Source organism: Panthera uncia (assembly GCF_023721935.1).
Source record: "Panthera uncia isolate 11264 chromosome B2 unlocalized genomic scaffold, Puncia_PCG_1.0 HiC_scaffold_24, whole genome shotgun sequence".
Lineage (NCBI taxonomy): Eukaryota > Metazoa > Chordata > Mammalia > Carnivora > Felidae > Panthera > Panthera uncia.
The window spans coordinates 79,520,168-79,544,529 of record NW_026057580.1 but is presented as its reverse complement, the minus strand read 5'-3'; the positions used below and the strand labels follow the sequence as shown (position 1 = coordinate 79,544,529).

The window sequence follows — 24,362 nt, the reverse complement described above, 5'->3', positions numbered from 1 at the left end:
CAGCAGCATCTGTTTGAGGTTGAAAACAAACTAGTTTTGTGTGTGGGGGGAGGGGGGTGTGTCGTTGTTTAATTATTCTCTTTTAGGTGTATTTGAAAATTTTCATAATAACAAAATCTAAGTTATCACAGGTATACACACACACATACACACAAATACAAAACTAGTTTGTTCTGTACATCTACCTAAAACAATATGCCAATAATTACATAATAAGAACCTGATTGGGGTCACCATGCTTTTATACCTATCTATTACAGGAATGAATTTCTGAGTAAAAAAGCTATCAAATGCTGAAAAATGGTCATTTTTTACCAAGCCTACTTTTTGTAGGTGAAAGAGGTAAAGCATTTTGAAAATTTTCCCCAATTGCTGAAAAAAATAAATACTGATTTTTTTTTCCTGGCTGACTATTCTAAAATAAGAACGCTTATTTGATTAACTCCCCGTTTCCTGTCCTCGTGAGGAGGTCATCTTTAAAAATAGGTAATCAGGGGCGCCTGGGTGGCTCGGTCGGTTAAGCAGCCGACTTCGGCTCAGGTCATGATCTCACGGTCCGTGAGTTCGAGCCCCGCGTCGGGCTCTGTGCTGACAGCTCAGAGCCTGGAGCCTGTTTCAGATTCTGTGTCTCCCTCTGTCTCTCTCTGTCTCAAAAATAAATAAATGTTAAAAAAAAATAAATAAAAATAAAAAATAAAAAATAAAAAATAAAAAATAAAAATAGGTAATCATTGTTTTGTCTGATGCTGAGATTCTCCTATTCTTATCTTTTAATTCTGAGTAGATGACAATGTTGATTATCCCTTAAAATTAAGTGTTTGATCTATTTTAAACCAGTGGTGAATTCTGCTTTTCTCTTCAAATTCTGAGAAGTAAAACAAGTCATATAAAAAGACACTTGAGTCTAGGAAGTAAATAATGAACAGCAGTATTTCTCTAAACTTGAGAATCTAAAAGAAAAGTTGAGTGAGCTAAGGGTTTCAGAGCCTTTTTTGTTGATAGCTATCAAATGCTGGTGGCCCCATGGAGCAAATAGGGAGACACCCAACTGCAGGCCTAAATAGGAAATCGACACTTGCCTTACAAACACAGAAGATATTCAGAAAAATCTGGTGCTGGCAGGTTGATTTAATGAAACTTGTAATTTACTGGTTCAGTAAAAATTACTGGATATTCACTGCTTTGCTCTAGCATCTTGGATTGGGAAGATGCACACAGAACAGCATATTACCTTTTTTATCAGAAAGCACCATAATACTATCTCTGTGAGTGTGTCCATAAAATTGTCCTGCAATGACATTGCTGTATCTTCTAAAAATATCTATCAATTTCTCATTATACAATTCTCTCATTGCTGTGATGTTCCTTGAATGGGGCACATATCCTACTGGGATATGTGCTATGATGTACACCTGGAGAAAGAAACATAATGAGGACTGATGAGAATCTGTTTGCACGTGTATCATAACCAAATGACATTTAGATATCCAAGATTAAAAGTACTGTATATTAATTAAAATTTAGAAAGCAAATATACCATCTCTCCTATTACCAAAAAAAAAAAAAAAAACGATGAAATTATAAAACTATTAGTATCATTCTACTTGCATTTGACTCACTTAAATTACACTGTTAATGATATATAGTAACTGTGATCTTGGTCACAATTTTTTTTTAATCAACAGATGTCAATCAGTCATCAAAGCATTAAAAGCAAAGCAAAATAAAACAAACACAGCAGATTTAATTAAACCATAAGGTGTTTCATGTGAAAACATCTTCAAATTTTAATATCTTTATTAATAGCTGACCCCACTTGAGTTAATAAATACACAAATTTAGCCCCTGTTTATCCCCAGATGATTTTAGTCTCTGGGATCTACCTTCTCCTTATTTTGCTGAGAGGTGTTCAGTGTCTTTTCTAGCCATTCAAACTGATTTGCTGGGTCAGTCTGATTCAGAGTCATGATATTTGGGCCGTAGTACAAGTTTGTGTTTAGACTGATGATCCTAAGGTTCAGATTAGGTGAAACTTTCTGTGAATAAAAGCCACCTACAAAAACAAATTTAAGACACACTCTAGAAAAACATGTACACAGATTCACAGTGACTATGAAAGCAAACTCTTAATTATGGTTTACAAGCCAGTCAGGAAGGTGATACTTATTTCTCATTATTTAGTTTGTACATACATAGGCTGTCATTAAATAAGAATCACTTACTGAAAACCGACTGTGTGCCAGATCCAGTGGTGGGACTTCCACATACTGACCTACCAACAGTTGTATCCGATATTCAGATGAAAATGATATTGGCACTAGGTCATGAGGTGTCAAATTTTAGAAAAGAAACATTAATGCATCAACTCCTACTTTTGCATGTTTGGGGAGTTAAGATGAGAGATATAGTGAAGTACAAAATGCAAAAGTAGGAACACACGTGGACCGTGCCAAAGACTACTATGGGAGAGATGTCAGATAAACCAGACCTGCTACAGTCTTAGTAGCAATGAGACTTAAAGGCAAAATCGCCCTCACACCTGTGAGCCAGTGGTGGTAACACCCAAGGGTCTGCTGCAGTGGTACTTTTGGAGCTAGCACCTGATCTTGGACCTGCTCTCTTTGCCCTGGGCCCACTCACCATCCATGCCTCTCCACAGCTTTCAAACATGACTTACAGCCTCCAAAGAAATGGGCACATCCAGAATGAACACACCCAAGCAAACATTAAAGATCTTAGTCTGAACAACATGAATAAAAATAGAGACAAAATAAGGATGAATAAATCTTTCACTTACCTTTCCTTAAAGTATGAATAGCTTCTTCGTCCAACCAGGGCTCCCAGAGATTTGCTACTGCATTGTACACCTTGCTGGTGACTACAGGCAGTTGATCCTGGCCACAAACAATACAATCCACCATTGAAACTTTAAAGATACATAGATTAACTAATTTAAACATTACTTGAGCATTTCCTACTATATGAGACATCTGGAGAGGCAAGGATGAGTACTAGATAGGCTTCATCTTCAAGGAATGTATAACTTCGTTAAAGAGACAAAAAAAAATATAATCAATCACCTGTCAGACAATGTGCCAGGTGCCATCATAGAGGTTCTAGCAGGGTAGAAGCATGAACAATCGAGTCCGGCCCAGAGAGTCGGGGGGGGGGGGGGAAGTGAAGAAAGCACATCAACCTGCCCTTGAATAATGATTTCATCATGTTGGCAAGAAAGGGCATCAAAATAAAGACAATGGCCCAGACACCAACCCTCACAGTGCTATACACAGAAAAAAGCACTTGTGCCACGTGGTCAGGATATAGAATGGATATGGGAGTGTGCTCATTAAAGAAAAACAGAGGCAGGTGTGAGCCTGAACACACAGGGCCTGGAACAGCACATTGAGAGAATGGAGAAAATTTCATGATTTTAGAATTAAACAAAGTCTTCTGAGATGTTCACACCAGTATAAAGCTTTTGAACTTTCTGAATGAAGACTGACAACCACATGCTTTTGATTTGGAGAAGTCTCTTTATATGAACATGTTTTGATTTTTTGTAAGCAATGTGTACATAAAACATTTTTATTATCATAAAGTATTTTTATCATCCTATTTTATCACATTATAATAAAGGATCTTAGCTCTGCGGGGCACCTGGGTGGCTCAGTCGGTTAAACGTCCAACTTCAGCTCAGGTCATGATCTCACGGTTCGTGAGTTTGAACCCGGTGTCGGGCTCTGTGCTGACAGCCGAGAGCCTGAAGCCTGCTTCGCATTCTGTCTCTCTCTCTCTGTGCCCCTCCCCCCGCTCATGCTCGCAATCTGTCTCTGTCAAAAATAAATAAACTTAAAAAAAAATTTTTTTAAGGATCTTTAAGGAAGAAAAAAATACCCAAAACTTTAAGAAAGTATATACTGAGGGACACCTGGGTGTCTCAGTCAGTTGCGTGAACAAGCCCTGACTTTGATTCAAGTCACGATCTCACAGTTGTGAGACTGAGTCCTGTGTCGGGCTCCATGCCCAGCATGGAGCCTGCTTGGGATTTTCTCTCCCTCTCTCTGCCTCTCTCTCTCTTTCTCTCTCTCGCTATCTCTAATAGTAAAAATAAAATAATAATAATAATAATTTTAAATTTAAAATAAATTTAAAAAAAGAAAGTGCATACTGAATAAAAATCCAAAAATCACTTGTGAAATTAAATAATTATTCCTATTTTCTTGTTTTAAAAATTATATTAATAAACAGAAGCCATTTCCTTCACACTCCTCCTTTTCTTCTGCATATTAGTGACATAGATCTATTTCTTAAAGTAATCTTCCCATCAGCACTAGTTAAAATGCTTAGTTATTTTCCAAGATGACACCCAAGTCACATTAGTTCCTAATACATATGCCTAATACACGATGAAAACAGAAATACATTCAGGGAAAGTAATAACTAAATGACTTGTTCTAACTAGAACTATTAGTATATTTTTAATTTGTGTCAGATATCAGACTCCTCTGTCTGAAAATTATACTGAATACTAAAAATTATGACTTATAGGCCAACCCAGATTCTGATTAAAACTTGGTCACATGATCATCATCAAAAATCTGAAAGTGTTAGCCATGTGTATCCCAAAGTATTGGGATAGATGCCAAAATACTGGAATGGTCATATGAAATCTTAAAATTATATAAAATTACTGTAGAGTTTTCTCTCAATTTTAGTTATGAGAAATGTGAGCATCAGAGAAGTTAGATGATTCATTCAGGGACAGCTGGTCAGTTCCTGGGTTGGTCTAAATTCCAGGTCTTTCCAGTGTCACTCCTATGTCCAATTATTAATTGTACGATGCCATCATCTCAATACTCTTTGGCTGTGACATGTGCAGTGCCGAGAAATGAGGTATAATGGGAAGTGACCCACCCATAAGTTTGGTGGCGCCAGTCTTGCCAGTGTAGGAGTAAATGAGGACCCTGGCCCAGACTGCCTCCTTGGGCGGCAACTGGAAGGAGTCCCTAGGCTGCCCACACTAATATCTACTTCTGATGTAATGGGTGGGGACATGCATCTACATATGCATGTTTAGGTAGTTATGTTTATGTGTATGTTTATGAGATTTTAATGGAGAAATAATACTTATTAAAGTATCTGCTTGATTTGTTACTAACAGTTTTGTTACTAACATTCACCAGAATTCCATCTCGGCTAACAGTCTGTAGGAGATTTTGTTGTGGGGCTTTCATGTTACATTGACATTCCTGAAACTGGCGTGGAAGGGTGGAAGCAGAATAATAGAAAGAAGATTTTCAGATATAAAGTCACAAGCTAGAAAGACAAAAAAAATTAACTCTTTAAAGTATACGGGCTGCCCAATTTACCCTAGTTATACATACGACAGGATATATTTTAGAATTTGTATATTATCTATATCTGTGAATCACTATAAGATTTGACTTCACAAAGACAGAAATAAAAGTAAAATAAAACAAATCCCCAAAGGAGTTAGGGAAAACGTATCCCACATGTTGCTGCTTACTGCTCCAATAACTACCACTCCACTTATTGAGGGCATAATATGTACCAGGTAGAAAGCTACGCCCTATTCATGTAATATCACTAATTCTCACGGAAACTTCTGAGGGTGGGTGTTATTGCTCCTATTTACAAATGAGTGACTTATGGGTCAAGGACATTAAGCGAATTATCCAAGTTGGCCAAGCTATCAGGAGCAGGGCAGGATAAGGCTTTACATTCTAGTAAATACAACTCTAAACCCCACATGTTCTCCACTATGTCAATCTGTCTGTCACCTAAAGCATATAAAAAACAATGTGGGTAGCTCCTGGTTTCTAGAGATTGTTCATCCCCAAGCATCTTCCCTGTGTGGTCTCACATCTCAATAGTAACAAAGTTGACCACTGGTTTAGAGGATGACTCACAAAGACTAACACATTGTTCATCTCAAGCCCAGAGGCCAGTGCCAAAAAGTTACTTGAAACAAGTTCATCCTAGAGTACAACGTCTCAAAATCCCTGTATTTAGGTGATCAAAATGCTCACTAAGCATTCTTGTGGCCTGAGATGGAAAAGATATTCTAAGCAAGAAGATAAATCTAGACAGAGAGGCATGAAAGTAAATATTGTGTTCAGGAATACTGAGTATGTTAATCTGGCAAGAACAAGGGATGTATGCAAGAATGTTAGTCTAATTGAACACAAAAGATCCAGGATGTGGGCTCTATCACTACACGATTGTGACCACTTGAACAAGCAACTTGACATTTTGGGGACTCAGTTTTCTCATCCATAAAATGAAGAGTTGATCTAGACTAAAGGTCACCAAACTTTTCCTATGCAGGGCCAAATAATAAATATTTTAAGCTTATGGGCCATATGGTCTCTCTTGCCACAATTCTACTCTGCTGTTCTAGTGCAAAATCAGAAATCAGCCACAGGCAATACAGAAAGAATAGCCATGGCTCTGTTCTAATAAAACTTTATTAACAAAAGCAAGTGGTAGGCCAAATTTGGACCACAGGTCATAGTGTGTCAAGTCCTGGACTAAAACACTAAAACTCTGAGATATCTTGAATCTGTCCAAATCTAAGATTCTACACTAGTATAACAGGACCCTCCAGCCAGGGCTAGTATCCGACCGTTATGCACAGGCTATTTAACAAACCGCCACACTGATAGGTTAAGGCCTTAGCTTATCGGTCATCAAATATTCTAAACACAATCTCTGTCTTGAGTGGTATCTTAATTAGATAAACTGGGCCCAAACAGGAACTTCCCTCTTTGGTTCTTATGACAGTTTGTTATGATCAGAGCGTGGGGAGCTTGGTCTGCCTAAGAGAAGTTCTGAAAAATGTAAACATTTGTCAATATCAACCTTCCTTGCCAACCTTTATCATAAAATGTGAATGAACAACACTGTTATTCAAAAGAAAGTAGAAACTGAGGAAGATTATGAGGGAAAACAAGAATCAATAATCCACAAACTAGGCAATTTGCTTCCAAAACTCACTATGGACATATCTTTTTATGGATTAGGGAGAATCACTTTAAAGTCCCCAAATCAGTTGTCTTACCTTCTTCAGTGGTTATTAACAGTGCACTCTACCTCCATGAGCCCCACTCCCACGTCTTATCATCAGCTAGTTATTGTCAGAATTTTGACAGTACTAATGGGAAAATTCCTTGAAACACTTTTGGAGTTTACATCAAATTTACCTGTGGCCAATAGTCATGATTACCCAGTGCAGGGAAAACCTGGAGATTTGGAAAGACACTCTGGATGGTGGTTGTCATATTAGCAATCACATTTATGACTGAGTCTGTTGAGAGTTCATGCACAGGAACGTGAGGTGGGCTATCCCTGCAAAGGAGACAGAATCATAGCAAAATCAACTTCTGTAAAAAGTCACTAGACATGCATGATGCCTGGTTGTATTATCATTGCACACTTCCACGATAAAACAACAGATGATTATTAAAAGAGCTGATAAACGACTCTTCATTTATCTTTCTCCCACAGAGTATCCCATTTTAAAAACTGTGTGATACAACAGATAAGCAGGAAATCTCAGCCTATTACACTGCTTGACTGAAGATTTGTGAGAGGCAAATAGTTGAGCAATTAAAAGCACAGATTCCAGAGCTAAAATGCCTGGATTCAAATTCCAGCTTTGCCATTTACTAGCTGTGTACACTTGAACAAGTTACTTAGATGCCCAGCCTTCATTTCTTCATCTGTAAAATGGGGATAATAATATCAAATGCAAATGTTAAATGAGGTATAATTTAAACATTAGTTAAATAGCACCGGTCATTACTGCAGGCATAGGGAATACAAACCTTATCACTCTGTCATCATGACAGACAGAATTAATTAATTATGCCACCAGAAGATAATGTTTACAAAATTGCTATTCTCTACCTCTGCCCTTTGCCCACTTGTGCCCTCTCTCTCTCTCAAAAAAAAAAAAAAAAAACCCAGAAACAAAAACAAAACAAAACCTAATTAATTAATATTCGTAGGAATTCAGCATTCTAATGAAGCTTAGGTCACTGTAGATAAATATTGAGCAACTAACAGTATTTATATACTCACTTACCCTGTCCATATCATGAAAGATGCTTCTTGTCCTGAATTTTTAATGAAATCAAATGCTGACAAAATAAGGTGATATGGAGAATCACACAGAACATCTCCAAAAGGACCAGGATTGGAGGCATTTACGCCTTTAGATGAAGCACACACTTTGGTGTGGTCATCTGTGATGTGGTAAGTAGGGTCTAAGTGTAAATCAGTCACATGCCAAAACTGTCCTGTTGATTAGAAAAGAAATGGTGTTAAATCTACTTCCCTTTAGGTATTCCCATACACATATTTACAGTAAGACTGGAGACAGTTACTCCTCCCTGTGATGGAGTAAAACCCTAGTAATTTAAATGTTCATTTGCTCTGAAAGTAAATACAATACTTTCCTGTCAGTAGATGAGGATCCCAAAGATAGTGGGAAGAATTTACTAAAATTTACTATTTACATGGGTCAGAACTGATGAGCTCACTGACGGCGTGCCTACGTAAAAAAGACTATGTAACAAACGTAAACTGCATAATGAAATACAGGGAGACATACTTCAGATGGGTCAATAATAATATTGTGTATTAATAGTATGTTTCCTTCCTTGCAGAATTTATGGTTTTAGAATTTATTTATGTGCTTCTTGTGGAAAAACTAACATAGAAACATGATGTGGTCTGTTTGGGTTACAGAGTGGATAGATTGCAAAACCAGAAACTAAATCTCACTCCTAATTTCTTGTAAAACCTGGCCTCTCAACATTAATGGAAAAAGAGTATAAATGTTTAATACTAGCTTTAAACCAAAAGTAGGAATTTCCAGAGGCTCTTAAAAGCTACTAAATATAGGAACATCTTCTAGCATACACTTGTATCAAATGTTGATAATGTTAAGGAAAGCATTTGTTAAAGAGGATGCTTCCATTCGGTTTTCAGTGAGAAACCTGGAACCCATTGGATACCATGGGAAAGATTCTTTAATTAAAGGAAATAGTAGTACTAATATTCAGAGTAGTGTCTCTCTTTATTAAGCATTTGTGCCAGGCATTATAATAAAGAAACTAAATATACTATGCCATTTTATTCTCAAAACCACTCTCTTGAAGTAGGAATCACTGTTCTCATTTTAGAGGGGAGAAATGAAAGCTGGGTCCATTAGGAAATCTGCTCAGGTATACACAGCTAACAAACAGCACAGTCAGAATCTGAGCCCCACTTCGAAAGGCCCTCCAGCTTGTGTATACATAAGTTACATATATCTTCTATGATTTTGCTGCCTTCTCATATGCAATTAATAAATTATTTTAGTATTGAGGCTTTTCACACTTTGAATTTGGAGTTTACTCTGATTATGACTAGTTTATATCAGAAATGACATAGCAGCACATACTACACCAGAAACATGGAGCAAACAAGTAGAATGCAAACTTTTATCTACCTATACAAAGATGATAAAAGCTATGTATGTATATGAGCAAACACCTGAATAGGACCCAAAGCTGGGATAAGAAAGTAAAAAACTGAAAACCGTTAATTTGTTAGGGTGGAAACGTTAAGTTATATTTGGGTTGTTTTTTCTCCACAACATCATTATGATTTTACAACATATTTAAGTTCACAGCTAAGACATGGTAGACAAGAGATCCAGAAGAAAGTAGACATAAAACAGTCTTTATGATCAATTACTTTGTATCTTATCCCCATTTGAAAATACATGCCAAGAGTAATTTATTTTCTTCTTTAATGCAGAAAATACTCCAGCTTCCATTTCTAGCCCAGACTTACTGTATCCAACACACAAAGTGAGGTTGACAAATAGCTCAGAATCATCCTGGAGGCTGTCCTTCCTTGAGGTATAAATATATAGTGCATCTCAATTTTATTTAAACATGTTTTCAATGATTTGTAGAATATTAAGGTATAATAAGCTATACACAGAACAGTATAGTGTTATGGTTAAGATGGGGAACTCCAGAGTCAGACTACCTGACTTCAAATCCAAGCTCTATTTATTAATCTAGTTGTGTGATCCTGGCTTGTTTTATCTGCAAAATGGAAAGAATATTACTGCCTTCTGTATGAAGGTTAAGTGACTTGGTAGAAGTAAAGCTCTTAGAACATACCTGGCATCTAGTAACCTCAGTGTTAGTTATACTGTTAATATTTTGACGGGGCACCTGGGTGGCTCAGTCAGTTAAGTGTCTGACTTCAGCTCAGGTCATGATCTCATGGTTCGTGAGTTCAAGCCCCACGTTGGGCTCTGTGCCGACAGCTCAGAGCCTGAAGCCTGCTTCAGATTCTGTGTCTCCCTCTCTCTCTCCCTCTCTCTCTCTCTCTCTCTCTCTCTCTGTCCCTCCCCTGCTCACGCTCTCTCTCTCACAAAAATAAATAAACATTTAAAAAAAAAAGTTATACTGTTTTTATTTTGTAACCCTAAGCCTGAATTTGAGATTGAACTTCTTCACTTCCAAGTAACACTTAAAATTTATCAGGTACTTACTGTAAGTTTATTGCCTTTTTTAATGTTTTACATGTATTAGCTCATCATTATTTTCATTTTAAAGATAAGGACACAGAGATTAAGTCCAAGTCACATGTGTCATACACAACAGAGTCAAGATAGAGATTCAGGAAGTCTGATTCCGGATTCCATGTTGCTCTTAACCACTGTATCACTTGCCTCTATGTGTGCTCACATTCAACTGTCCTTCCGTGTCACTCGCCTCACATAAAATACATAACACCTACATGAGATACTGTGACAATTAAGGGACATGAGATAATAAGTATACTAAAATTTTATAAACCAAAACTGGAAACACATTAAGAATACATCTCCAGTAGCTAGATTTGTATGTCCTCAGCATCTAGAACATGACCTATAGTAGGCCCTCAGTAAACATTCCTTAATGAGGCACAGGCAGATTTCAGGATTTCCTCAAGATCACATGGTGACTCATTAATGAGAGCTGAACTAGAACCAGTCCCTCCAGACTCCCAGTCTAGCACTCTTTCCACTACACTGCACCACCAGACAGATAAGTGAGGAGGTAATTATTTAGATGCACTGAAGAAAGTCTTTAAATAGAAGCCAAGAGTTCTGACAGGTTCTTAACCTGGGATTTATGAATAATGAACCTCTGGAGGCCTTACCTTCCACTTCTAATTAAATTATATATAAAGTGCTCTGTGTGTGTGTGTGTGTGTGTGTGTGTGTGTGTGTGTGTCTAAGGCCACAGACCTGGCCTTTGGCCAAGCCCTACTCCACTACAGATTCTTTGATTTGTGGTCCAAAGTTCATTTCACCACACAATGATTTCTTTCTTGTTCTGCAGATAACCTTTAAGAAGATTTCCACAAATGTATGTGTGTATACATGTGTGTGTTGTTAATATACCTAGATAAATGCTCAACATTATATACCAAAAAACTTATGGTTTAGCTAAAAAAAATTGTAATCTATCCTAAAAAAAGCTAGTAAACAATAATTCAGATGTTTGGACACATCTGAATTGTTTAAAATAGGTATTTTTGGTTTTTTGTTTATAATGTCAGTTCCTACCAAATACCTCAGCAGGCCTTGACCTACTAACTCTAATCAGAGATGTGGACAAACACACCCAGGTGAAGTCTCCTGGGTTGTTGTCCTCTGACCACTGAGACTTGACAGAACAGAAAGTTGAGACTGGGAATTTACACACACACACACACACACACACACACACACACACACACCAATTAAGCACAGGCCAGTTATGGTGAGTGTTATAAAGGAAGCATTTCCGGATGGGGTCAGGTGAAGAGAGAGAGCGTCACATCAAGTAGAAAACATGTAAAATAATATAGCCAATGCGAAACTGCTGAGTCAACACTTCAGCAAGTCTCTGAACCCCATCCCTTCCTCCTCCCTAAGTGACTCAGCCTTCTAGTTTCCATATGAAAACGGGCGGGTGTAAGTGGAGCTGCCCTAGACACCACAAAGTTGTTGCTGAGGGCTTAAGCAATCAGATCCTTAAAACCAAACAGTAAATTTGCCAATGGGTATTCCCAATGGGTAGCAACCTGGGACATTTTATTTCAAAATCCTGAACAGTCACCTAACTAAAGAAAAACAACACAAGCTTCAATAAAAGCAGAAACCAACATACATAAGTATTTGGGGATGATTTCTCGTTATGACTGACAGTTAAGAAACCAGATTCACAGTTCTTGCTTTCAACCTGACAGCTGAGTCACGAGAACTTGGCTCTCACGCAAAGAGGAGGTATTTTTTTCAGAGCATTTCCAGAGCCTTGTGAGAAAGCAAAAGCGTCAGAGAACAGCACCAAGCACTGTGCTAAGTTTCAGAGGCGGCTAAGTCCCCAAACACAGAACAGAATTCCACCTATCAAAATTCCCCCCCTCTAAAGAACAGAACAATTCTTTTCAAAGGGTGTCAGGCAGGTGGGGTTACCTTGACCTTTGAAAGGGAAGGCTCAAAAGGCACCCTAAAATCTAAAATTTGTTTAACAAGTTGTTGGGTCCCAATTCTGAGTTTCATATTCCATAGGTCTGGAGTGGGCTGAAAACCTGCATTTCTAAGAAGTTTGGGTGACGCTGATGCCGCTGGTCCCAGGCCAGGACCACAAAAGGGATTGCATTAAACTTGTTAAGTATGATTAAAATTGATCCCGCCCACAGACAGTCCGGTAACATCCAGGTAAAGTGAAATAAAGGCCCCACGAGTTCTAACGTAGACTAAGAGGTGCGTAGCACCGAAACTCTGGCAGGAGGAGTAAGAAGAAAAGGCCAACAAACCCGGCGGGCAGGACAGAAGATACTAGAAGTCCCACTGAAATGTACACCCCTATGGGGAAGAGGAAGCTCCGTACTCCCTGTGCTCTGGGCAGATTCGGGGCCCGTGGGAATGAGGGACATCCAACTTCTAGCTTCGGTTCTGCTTGAGACGTGCACATTTCCTTCCTCCCGCCCCCGGAACAAACGCGCAGAGGAACCTAGTCTCCCGCAGCTCCTTGCAGCGCCCCCACTGGCCAAGGGTACTTTCTCCAGCCACCTGGACCTTCCGCTGGTCGCCTGGCGCTCTCCTCCCGCAGTTGCCCTCGCCCTCCCCGCGCCCGGCGCGTCTGGCTCCACTCCCCTCCACTCCCCGGAGCCTCGGCCGCGGCGCACTGCTGCCCCCACGCACTTTTCCAGACTTCGCGCGGGCGCTTTGGCCCGTTGTTCTCGGGCAGCTCCCGGGAGGGCAGGGGTCGCGGACTCACCCACAGCCGGAGCTGAACTCTCGGGCGCCAGGGGCAGGCCGAACCCGGGACTGCCACGCCAGGCGAGCAACAGGCAGCAGACAAGCGCGCCCAGCAGAGCCATCACGGGTCAAAGCCACCGGCCTGGGAGACTGAGGCTATCTGGCTTGGGGGTGGAGAGAAGGCAGAAGAAGGGTGAGGGTGTAGACGCCCTGCAGTCACGTGCGAGGGCAGATTCCGCAAAAGGTCAGCTCGTTTGACCTTCAGCAACTGTCTAGCGATGATCTGCCCTCTTATGCCTTCCATCAATGACTGGCCAGGGAAGGAATGTGCTTGGGCACACACTTCAAGCAGATCATCTTCCCTAAATGCTGCCTGGCCTTAAACAGATGGGGCTCTGCTGCAGAAGACATGCAGAGAACCTTGAAGCATGAGAATTTGGAGGAGGGCAGCAGAAGTTTTGGATAGCACAGCTATCTCAAAGGGCGGTCCCTGGACTAGAAGCATCAGCACTACCTGGGAATTTTAGTAAGAAATGAAAATTTTTAGGTCCTATTCCAGACCAATTATATCAAAAACTCAGGAAGGAGTGTAAAAATGGTCCAGTAATTTGTGTTTTTAATAGCCCTCCAGGTGATGCTAAAGTGATGGGGATGTTTGAGAACCACTGCTCAAAGACACAGGATTTTAGGGGCTTTTGGGTGGCTCAGTCGGTTGAGTGTCTGACTTCCACTCAGGTCATGATCTCAGGGTTGGTGGGTTTGAGCTGGCAGAGGGCTCTGTGCTGACAGCTCAGAGCCTAGAGCCTGTTGTGGATTCTGTGGCTCCCTCTCTCTCTGCCCCTCCCCTGCTCACACTCTGCCCCTCTCTCCCTCTCTCTCAAAAATAAAAAAAACATTTAAAAATTAAAAAAAAAAGACACAGGGTCTTGGTTTTTAGTTTGTTTAGGGGGTTTGTTTGTTTGTTTGTTTACACCTGAGTTAGAACGTCTCAGAACTGTGGTTTATGCAGTCCAGAGACACATGACAAGCATAAGTAGAGCCAGTTGCTTTTACTCTCCTAAAGAATTTTTAAAGTTACTTAGTCTGACAATGGGGCCAAGATCCCCAAATTGTTTCAGGTTCTGTGTTTCTTCTCTAACCATTTATGAGGGTGCTGGTCTCTTTAAGATAAAGATGTGGAATTCCTTGGGAGAAAAAAATATCCTGCAGGATGACTAACTTCATAAAAGAGGTCATAAAATGTATTTGTTTCCCATCAGAGGAAACCTTATATTGTATCCTGTGTAATTTAATGGGAAAGTGCCACATGAAAGAGGCTTTGAAATAGTAATCAAGGTGCCTCCATTTTGTTTCATGTACTGCCAGAGTGGTTAAGTCCTGCCTCAGTTTTAGGATAATTGAAAAGCCTTTCTAGAACCAAAATGTTTTCCAATGGTGGACAGAATGGTGTTTGGAATTTCTCAGTCTACAACTTCAAAAGTATGGAGGAAAATGGGCAGGGGGAAAAATGACAGATGAGAGAGAATAACTTTAAGGACAACAAAATAACTTGTGTGTTTCTAACCCAAACATTTTGAATACTAGGAAAATGATTTTTTAAAGTGTAAAAATAGCAATTTTAGCTCTTCTCCCCCAATTTCCAATAAGCTTTACTGGAAGTGAATTGATTGTGAAACAGTCTTCAGTAAGTAAGCATAAACTACCTCCAGCACCTTTTGAAACCTAAAAAATGCTTGAATTCCTTAAAAGACAATGGATAGGAACATCATTCTCCCTTCTACTCCCTCTGCTTTGTTTTCCGTTATACCTACTCTCTCTAGTGCAAAGCTATAGTGCCTCAACATCTGTGGGTTTTCATCTTAACCTTGGACATGAATTTATAGGTCCTCATGGTCCAGATGGAGGAGTCATTTGTTGTGAGGGTGTGTATCTGGGTGAGAGAACACATATGACAGGATGGAAACTGCTCCTTACTCATCATCAGGGGTGCAAGTGTGGATTTCACAAGACCACTTTTAGTCAAGTTCGCAACTTTAAGACCTTGGGATTTCACAAACATTTCTCCAGGGCCTGTTGGTCAAATTGCCTTTGGGCTTGGGAATTTTCCCTTTTCTATTAACTATGTTAAAAACAAAAACAAAAAGGACAAACCAGAAAAGTTAGTACTATTGGTAGGTCAGTATATGAGCTAGAATACTGCTCGAAGAAAAATGATTTGCAACTACCTTGTAAAGATTTAGGAAGCAAAAAATATTGTTAATTATCTTCCCAGAAAAATATATTTGGTACACCACTGCAACCTTTGATCTTTGTGATTGTCATTGTAATTGTAATTGTTTCTCATTTAGGCCACCCAAAACCCTTCCCATTCTTCACTTGGAGGGCAGTTGTTATGGAAATAAATGCCAGCAGGATGTTATTTGGCCTAATGATAGTCAACTGAAGGTGAATCCCTATCCATGGCCTTGTATTCTTAAGAGCAGAGAGGCCAGAACCCTTGCTTCTACTGGAGCAGAGGCTGGAATCATCAAGAGAAAGCATTCTTCCAACAGAAGCAAAGATGAAGTGTGCCTGAACAATTGGGAGCAAACACTCTCAGTGTTCTGTTTCATGCTTTTAAAGACAAAGGTAGACTCTCTAGTTTTAGGAATGGTCATCTCAGCCAACCTTATCCTGGCATTCAGTACTAATTGTATTCAAATGTTAAATCCTGTAGCTGCACTTTAGTTTCCTCTACTCTTCATTATAGTAATAAAGTAATCCTAAATCCAATAGTCAGATAATAGTTTCATTATGGTGAATTTTGTAAGTTAAAGTAAGTTCCCTCATGCTTATATCTGTAAGTTAATTGGGCGTTGAATTATAGAAATTAACTGAAATCACCTGGTTGATTAAAAATGAATACTACCGGGCGCCTGGGCAGCTCAGTGGTTAAGCGTCCGACTTCAGCTCAGGTCATGATCTCGCGGTCTGTGGATTCGAGCCCCGTGTCAGGCTTGGTGCTGACAGCTCAGAGCCTGGAGCCTGTTTCGGATTCTGTGTTTCCCATTCTCTCTGACCCTCCCCTGTTCATGCTCTGTCTCTGTCTCAAAAATAAATAAACGTTAAAAAAATGAATACTACCTATTTTTTCCTGAAAAAATGTTTACCCTATTTGCCTTGCAGAGGCTAACAGAGGAACGATTTCCTAAGTAGTGATCAGGGAAACTAAAATCTTGTGCTTTTTTGACAATAAATGAAAGGGAAAATCACAAGGTTTGCAGTTCTCAGTATTATTCACTAATCATGAGAACATGGACAGGTAAATCTGATATTCAATTTCCTCATCAGTAAAGTAAAAATAACAGTATCTGCCTTACCTGCTTCACATTGATGGTTTGGGAAAATGGATAAAATGCATTTAATAAATGGTGAAATATAAAATAACATTTGTTTGTTTCTACTTACAAAGGCAAACCCTAGCCAGTTACAAATAGGTATTTACTTTCCCTTGGGTAACTCAGTTTCAACAACTGCAACACACACACACACACACACAGGGAATTCGGGGGCACCTGGGTGGCTCAGTCAGTTGGGCAGCTGACTTTGGCTCAGGTCATGATCTCACAGCTTGTGAGTTCAAGCCCCACAGGCCCCACGCCCACGTAGGGCTCTGTGCTGATTTAGAGCCTGGATCCTGCTTCGGATTCTGTCTCCCTCTCTCTCTGCCCCTTCCCATTCACACTCTGTCTCTCTCTCTCTGTCTCAAAAATAAATAAATATTAAAACAAAAATTAACATCCAGATGGCCAACTGATGATGATAAAATGCTCAACATCACTCATCATCAGGGAAATACAAATAAAAAACACAATGAGATACCACCTTACACCTGTCAGAACGGCTAACAGTAACAACTCAGGCAACAGATGTTGGCAAGGATGCGGAGAAAGAGGATTTGTTTTGCATCGTTGGTGGGAATGCAAGCTGGTGCAACCACTCTGGAAGCAAAGTATGGAGGTTCCTCAAAAAACTAAAAATGGAACTACCCTACAACCCAGCAATTGCACTACTAGGCATTTATCCAAGGGATACAGGTGTGCTGTTTCGAAGAGATACATGCACACTCATGTTTATAGCAGCACTATCAACAATAGCCAAAGTATGGAAAGAGCCCAAATGTCCACCGATGGATGAATGGATAAAGAAGGTGTGGTATGTATATACAATGGAGTATTACTCAGCAGTCAGAAAGAATGAAATCTTGCCATTTACAACTATGTGGATGGAACTGGAGGGTATTCTGCTAAGTGAAATTAGTCAGAGAAAGACAAAAATTATATGACTTCACTCATATGAGGACTTTAAGAGATAAAACAGATGAACATAAGGGAAGGGAAACAAAAATAATACGAAAACAGGGAGAGGGACAAAACAGAAGAGACTCATAAATATAGAGAACAAACTGAGGGTTGCTGGAGGGGTTGTGGGAGGGGGGATGGGCTAAATGGGTAAGGGGCACTAAGGAGTCTACTCCTGAAATCATCGTTGCCCTATATGCTAACTAATTTGGATGTAAATTTTAAAAAGTAAAAAATAAAACAAGTTAGAAAAATAAAATAAAGTTAGTTTTCTCTACTAAAAAAAAATTTTTTTTAAAGGGAATTTGGAAGCCTTAATACACATTCTATGCACTCCATTTTAGCACTTTTGTTGACTTAGTTCAGCTCAAAGTATTTGTCTGGAAACACATCTTTATAATCCAGGGTAAAATTCATTTTATTTTCCTGTTTACTTTTCAATAGGAAACTTGAATATATGACATTTTGATTGTGTGATATTTTGACTATTTTTAATAAGACATTTTTGTGTATATCATTTTGCTTCATCTGCCTGCCTGTTTCTGATTGCCACAGGTTCTCTATGGAAGTCCCAACCAAAACTGTGGCATTTCCACTTTTCCCCAGGCTTCTGCTGATTTTTTTTTAATTAATATTTTAAACAAAGTTAGCACTTTGTTAGTAATATTTTTTAAAAGTTAGCACTTTTCCAGCTTTATTTTATACAGTAAGAAAGGCTATTTTGTCTAAAACCTCCTGATTAGTGATATTAATCAGATTAATATCTAATATTAAATATTTAACATCTAATATCTAATATTAAAACCACCAGATTAGTGACATTAAAAACAACAACAAAATTTCTCATGGGTATACAATTTTTATTTGAATCTAATTTACTTTTCAATGGAAATTATAAAATGTATTTACTTCTTTATTTTAAAAATGTGACTTAACATCTTAATGTGAATTATAAAACATGATAAATCTGCAGATCAAAATTGGGCTATTTGCAGTAAAAAGTTTTAAAACAAGTTTTTAAAGCACCATTTTCCACCTCCACAACAAAGATAACCTTTTAATTCGTGATCACCCATGCTGTAATAGCAGGATAACACTGAGACTTGAGTAAATAGAAAAATTGTAGAGCTTTTCGAACCCCAGATCAGGAACCTTTCTATGCCTTCTCATAGTGGCGAACAGCAACCACATCACCAAAAGTGAGAGTCTGAAAGATGCAAAAAGAATCAAGTCTTTTTATACAAGAATATCAGTAGCTGAACTTTCTAAAGATGATCATATATAATTTACATATTATGCAAACGAATAATGTCATTGACAAACATTAAATGCTACATAAGCTCTTCCTTTCTTAAAATAAAAAGAAAAGAAACTTTATTTACTGAGTGAATAATAACATGTATATATAGTTTATGTCTCTAAAAGGAAAATGAAGCAAAAAAACTGACATTAACTAAATAGATTCAGGTCAAAAGAATTCCTTTTCCCTTAAATTATCAGGGTAATCAAATTAGCTGTCTGCTTTGAAAGTGAATGGAATTTATAATAGGTTTTCATCTCATAAATTGTGAAGAATTTTTAGAAAATCCAAATCATTTGGGGAAATGGTATTTGGAATGACTTGTGTCAAAGTCATCAGGAAAAGTAAATGTACAAATGTTCTCATTGCTTTGGTTGTCATATTTCAGCTGATGTGAGCCTACGTGCCTGGGTGGGTGTAACGTGGAACATGGACTTTTACGTCAAATTGGACTGGAAGAATTTCTATAAAATCTCTTTACAAAATCTAGGAGTTTTTTTAGGGTTTGTTATTTACATGGATTGACATGATTTTCAAGAGCATAGCATGCCCTTGTCATTCATTGTTTTAATCTCCTTTTTTTGAACTCAGTCTTGCCTGATCAGTCAGTTATAAGCTATCCACTTTTCTGTCTTCGGGGTGGGGGGTGGGAAATGGAGATAAAAGCATAAAGGAGAAGCTCAGACTGAATCTTTTATAAACAAATCCTTTCTTTTGATGATCACTGCAGAAATATGTGGGCAAATATTCATTACCATAAGAGGAACACTGCCCCTCTCTTCCCGTCCCATGGAAAGAAGTATGAATAACGTAAGCCCTGTGTCTCAATCTAGAACAGCCCTGATTGCAACAGTTAAAGGGAAGAGAAAAAACAGCAGTCAATTTCCTTAAGTCACAAAAACAAAAAAGCCCTTTCTTCTATTATCTTAGAAGGAATAGGTAAAGCAATACCCACCCACCCCCAAAAAACCCCAAAATGATATATTGACTATTTCAATGTCATCAAAATACCATTACTCAGTTCACAAAAATGTGTCTAGAATGTTAGATTAATGCATAACATTTTCCCCAGTTTATGATGCTACTACATCATTAGAGATTTTAATTTTATATTTTTATAGTTTTTACATGACTACTGGTATTGAATGGAAATATTTACAAGGCACGATGCATCAAAAGAAAGACTAGAAGGAAGTAACATCAAAATGGTTCCCTCTAAGGAGAAACTACACTTTTCTGTTATATTCTAAATTATCTGCACTGAGCTTATGGAACCTGCATAAACTAAAATATAAAAAGTGTCAAGATCTCTTATTTATTACAGTAGCTGTAAAGTAATTTTTTGGATATTCAGTCAACTTGATACTCATAGTAATTTATCAGTCTTATTCATATGTTTTCATGAATATTTTTATATTTAGATTTCATTTGAGGTTTAGACATTCACAGTAATACTACACAAATTCTTTCTTTGACAGTTTTAGCTAAATCGATGGAAACTTCTGAAAACCACGCTTGCATAGAATTTTTCTTTTTTTTTCTATAATTAAAGAAGCATAGCTGATGATACAATTCACCAGGACATTTTTATGTCTTCTGTTTTACACATGATCAAAGAAGCTTGCTGGAGACTTACTGTTATTAAAGAAGGGTGGGAGAGAGAGAAGGGGATGGGAACTAGGAGAGGAGTGAAAAGCAAGAAGAAACAAAGGGAGAACTGCCTTTACTTACCATAACCATTTTGCCATCCTTAATTTCTCTTACAAAATTTGTTTCTTTGCCATCCCATTTCTGTACATGAACAAGTTTGTCTCCATCCAGGCTAACAACAGACTGAGACCAACAACAAAATGCAGAACATAGCAAAAGGTACAGATTAAATTTCTGAGATGAAAGTCAAGTGAAGTGGTTTTTGAAGGAATTATAGAATTGAATGAATGGTGATCAACTAATTATCATATTAGTACCATATCTTCTGTGGCTTCTAGAGTCATTATGATAGTAAACTAATAATTCATAATTTCATTGAAGTGTGTACATCTAGATGCAAAAATTTCATATGTTAGAAATAAAAGTCCTGAACAAGTACTCTCAGACTAGTCACTCTACTCTTGTAAACAAAGCCTTCAGATGAGGCAAACAGTTTCGTTAATATGAGGCAATCAGCGACATTAAACAAAATACAATCTTTATTTTAAATGAACACTCTTACTTTCTGAAATACAAATATGAAAAGAAAAATGTAGAGTAAGAGACAGATAGATTTGAGATTTGAGCTATAGCCAGTACCCACATATGTGCACTAGAATGCAAAATTAATCCTGGTGGTGTCCTCTCTGAACTGAAATACTGAGAACTTTCTCTACTCCCATCATCTAAACACGAGAAACATCAGGGATCTCTTTTTATTCCCTCCTCCCCATCCCCACCCCAGAGAAGGAGCGGTCCTTACCTTACAGTTTCTGTCATCTGCAGTGGTTTCATCAAACTCTTCTCCCAGATGGAAACTAATCTCTGTGTTTTTGAATGTGCTTTGTGTCCTGATCACCACTTTGTCCCCCTCCTGACTGACGATCACTGTTGGTTTAGTCACATTTCCCACCTGCCTAGTGGCAAAGCCCACACCTAAAAAAGCAATGCAGTTAGCAGCGACTTCCAAAATAACTCACATAGCAGGAATCTGCTTTCCTATCCTGAATCCAGGCCCTCGAGTGTAAGTTTCATCAGGACACGTTTAGTCCGTTAATTATGCAGTATGACTACTGATGAGCTATAATATGCGGATGCTTAATTGGATGCACAAATGATAAGTGGATGCTGAAAACAAAAAGGCACAGAAGCTTCACATCCTCCCCCAGACTACCAAATGCACTGTTATTTAGCCCTGGGCAAGAAAGCAGGCAAACGCCACATTAAAAATCCCTTCAGTGGGAAATGCATAGCCTAGGATTCAGTTATGACAACATGATCTTTCTTTGTCGCTTGGCAATCTAATAGGAGAAAAAAAAGGAATTGGCACTACTGAAGCTTCAGGTTAAGGAGAGAACAGCACATCTTATTTTTACCTACCTAGAGCCTTCATGTACTCATCAAAGTTCTGGCTGTCCGTCAGCTTCCAGGTAGCACAGAAAGCCTCCACCATCCTTGCCCTTTCCTTTTGCTTTGAAGACAGATAAAAGAGACAGGAGGGAGGATCTCTGGATCTTATTGCCACTGCAGTTCTGAAGACCCCTTTGCACCTCACAGCAGCTCCTGCCTTCTTATTTGGAAAAGATGCAGGCAGAAAGCCAAGGATTTGAATTGCAAACACACCCTTCCAGTGTCCCCCCTTTACTGGAGGCTGTTGCCAGGGGGAGGGGGTGGGAAGGGGGGCTCAAATGAGGTTCCAATCCGCTTTGTGATTGGCTCAGGCCACTGGGTTAGCAGAGTAGGTCGAGTTCCTCCTTATCCACACTCTGCAGCCTTTCTCCCTGAGAAAGCTGTGCTAGGAGTCAATGGGGCTGGAGGCAGGGAACGGGGAAAATGAGAGAGGGTCTTTCAGGTTCAGCTCGAAAACTTGGCAAAGACAAGTTCAGACTGTGAGGAAAGAAAAAAGATGCACAATAGGACATTCAGATTGATTTCCGTTAATGGCAAAGCTGGTTACAAATGAGGGCCCCCTTTAAAGAAAACCACTGAACTGCCAGACTTTTCAGACAAAGGAGGCTGAATAGTGTCTTTTATTTTCTCTCATATTTACAGGGAGAGCAAAACACAAGCCAGAATGTTCCAAACTAGGAAAAGAAGAGGAGGAGGAGGTGTGAATGCCTTCCCTAGATTGTACAACTAGAAGGCTACTCCAACTGAGTATCAATGGGACACTAACTAATTTTGGCCTCTTCCCAGCACAAACAGTAAATTTAAAGATCCATTGTCCTTTCTAAGAATCTGAGAACCAGACTGAGATGGAAAAGGGGTCTAAGGCAGAGTATGGTTAGGATTCACTAATGAGGTATAAAAATAAAGAAAAAAATGCTCTTTTCCCCCTTCTTCAACAGATTATAGAATCCATGAGGAAAAACGGAACATAAGGTCATTTAGTAAGATTTGGAATGACCTGCACTGTAGGACCTTTTGATTTCCTGAGGCCACATCCACTATACAATCTGTGTATAAATTGGGGATCAGCAATGGGAGTAGGATAGGAATTGGAGGAACCATAGAAATCAGACGATCTTGAGCTTACTTGTTCCAATTCAGGGTACCCCCCAAATAGCAAAATACCTCAAGAGTTCTGAGTATTTAAAGAAGGTCTCTGAAACTCCCCTTCCTCCAGAAGTTCTTCCTGCTTTCCTTAGTGTAGACCACCTATGACAGTCTCCCTCCCTTTCATGGGGACAGAACAGGGGAATCTGATTTAGCAATCCCTGCTCTTCTCTTTCTCCCTGCATTTAAACCTCAGCCCACTGCCACTGAGCTTCTGCCCACACCAAACACAAGAGACAAGGCTTAGGACACATTTTGCTCCACTGCCAGCTCCCAGAGTCTACTTTGAGGTCTCAGAAATACCTCAAAAGTGCTCATTTAACATATATTTAATCTTTACCCATACCTGGTCTTTCTCCAGTTTTCACCACGTTTGTGAATGGCACCACTGGCCACCCTACTGCACAAGCCAGAAAATCTGGAATCATTTCTAACGCTTGATTCTCTAAAATCAAAACCAGTGTCAAGGCCTATCTATTTTGCTCCCTGAATATTTGTCCAATTGTCATCCACTCCCTGTCTCTACAACTACTATCTTAATTCAAGTAGCTGCTGTCTTTTACTAGTCCTATAGCAACAACCTCTTAACTGTTCTTCCTGCCAACCTGATCTCCAGTTCTTTCCCTACTGGAGCCTGAGTGACATTTTAAAATATAAATCTGCATCTTCCTAGTGACAAATGATATTGAGACCCTTTTCCTGCGCTTCTCTGCTATTTGTATATCTTCTTTTGTGCAATGACTGTTCAAATCTTTTGTCCCATTTTTTTTCTTAATCATTTTATTATTTTTTTCAATGTAATTTATTTTCAAATCGGCTAACCTATAGTGTGTACAGTATGCTCTTGGTTTTGGGGGGTCTTTTGTCCCATTTTTAATTGGGTTGTTTGTCTTGTAGTTACTGAATTGTAGAGTCCTATATATTCCAAGTAAAAGTCATTTGTGGGTTTTTTTCATTTTCTTTGTTTTTTTTTAATTGTGATTTCATTGGCATGTCAAATGGATCAGGTGTATACATTTAAATATGTGCAGTTGATTCTATACTGCTTATAGCACGGCAATGCCATTTAAAAAAATCTAAATCCTATCTTGTTCCTTTCCTGCCTAAATTCCTTCAAATGACTTCCTCCTGCTCTCAGGTTGAAGAACAAAATTTC

The 24,362-nt window shown here is 38.8% G+C and overlaps 2 protein-coding genes across 3 annotated transcripts in view; both read right to left on the bottom strand.

The window, feature by feature from the left end:
• The window catches only part of SMPDL3A (sphingomyelin phosphodiesterase acid like 3A), a 16,501-nt gene extending 2,991 nt beyond the window's left edge, over positions 1-13,510 (bottom strand). The window contains exons 1-6 of one of the 2 annotated variants that reach the window (XM_049654293.1): positions 13,341-13,510; positions 8,108-8,321; positions 7,224-7,368; positions 2,798-2,894; positions 1,884-2,053; positions 1,232-1,412 (exon numbers count right to left, since the gene is read on the bottom strand). In XM_049654293.1, coding sequence (XP_049510250.1) covers positions 1,232-1,412; positions 1,884-2,053; positions 2,798-2,894; positions 7,224-7,368; positions 8,108-8,321; positions 13,341-13,443 — 910 coding nt within the window. In that variant the 5' untranslated portion in view covers positions 13,444-13,510. The remainder of the gene's footprint in view (positions 1-1,231; positions 1,413-1,883; positions 2,054-2,797; positions 2,895-7,223; positions 7,369-8,107; positions 8,322-13,340) is intronic. The other variant, XM_049654294.1, reaches the window with a different exon arrangement.
• Positions 13,511-18,134: 4,624 nt separating this feature from the next.
• Positions 18,135-22,116, bottom strand: FABP7 (fatty acid binding protein 7). The gene is made up of 4 exons (XM_049653182.1): positions 22,031-22,116; positions 21,414-21,586; positions 20,693-20,794; positions 18,135-18,868 (listed from the first exon to the last, which is right to left on the bottom strand). Exons 1-4 carry the CDS (start codon positions 22,101-22,103, stop codon positions 18,818-18,820), a joined length of 399 nt encoding a protein of 132 aa, XP_049509139.1. The 5' UTR covers positions 22,104-22,116; the 3' UTR covers positions 18,135-18,817.
• Positions 22,117-24,362: the final 2,246 nt, after the last annotated feature.

Bases quoted from the DNA above. Each gene is read 5' to 3' on its own strand.
- FABP7 (XM_049653182.1), bottom strand. From the start codon at position 22,103: ATGGTGGAGGCTTTCTGTGCTACCTGGAAGCTGACGGACAGCCAGAAC. The intron at 21,587-22,030 runs GTAGGTAAAAAT...TTGCTTTTTTAG, and splicing joins TGAGTACATGAAGGCTCTAG to GTGTGGGCTTTGCCACTAGG. The intron at 20,795-21,413 runs GTAAGGACCGCT...TGTTGGTCTCAG, and splicing joins CAGATGACAGAAACTGTAAG to TCTGTTGTTAGCCTGGATGG.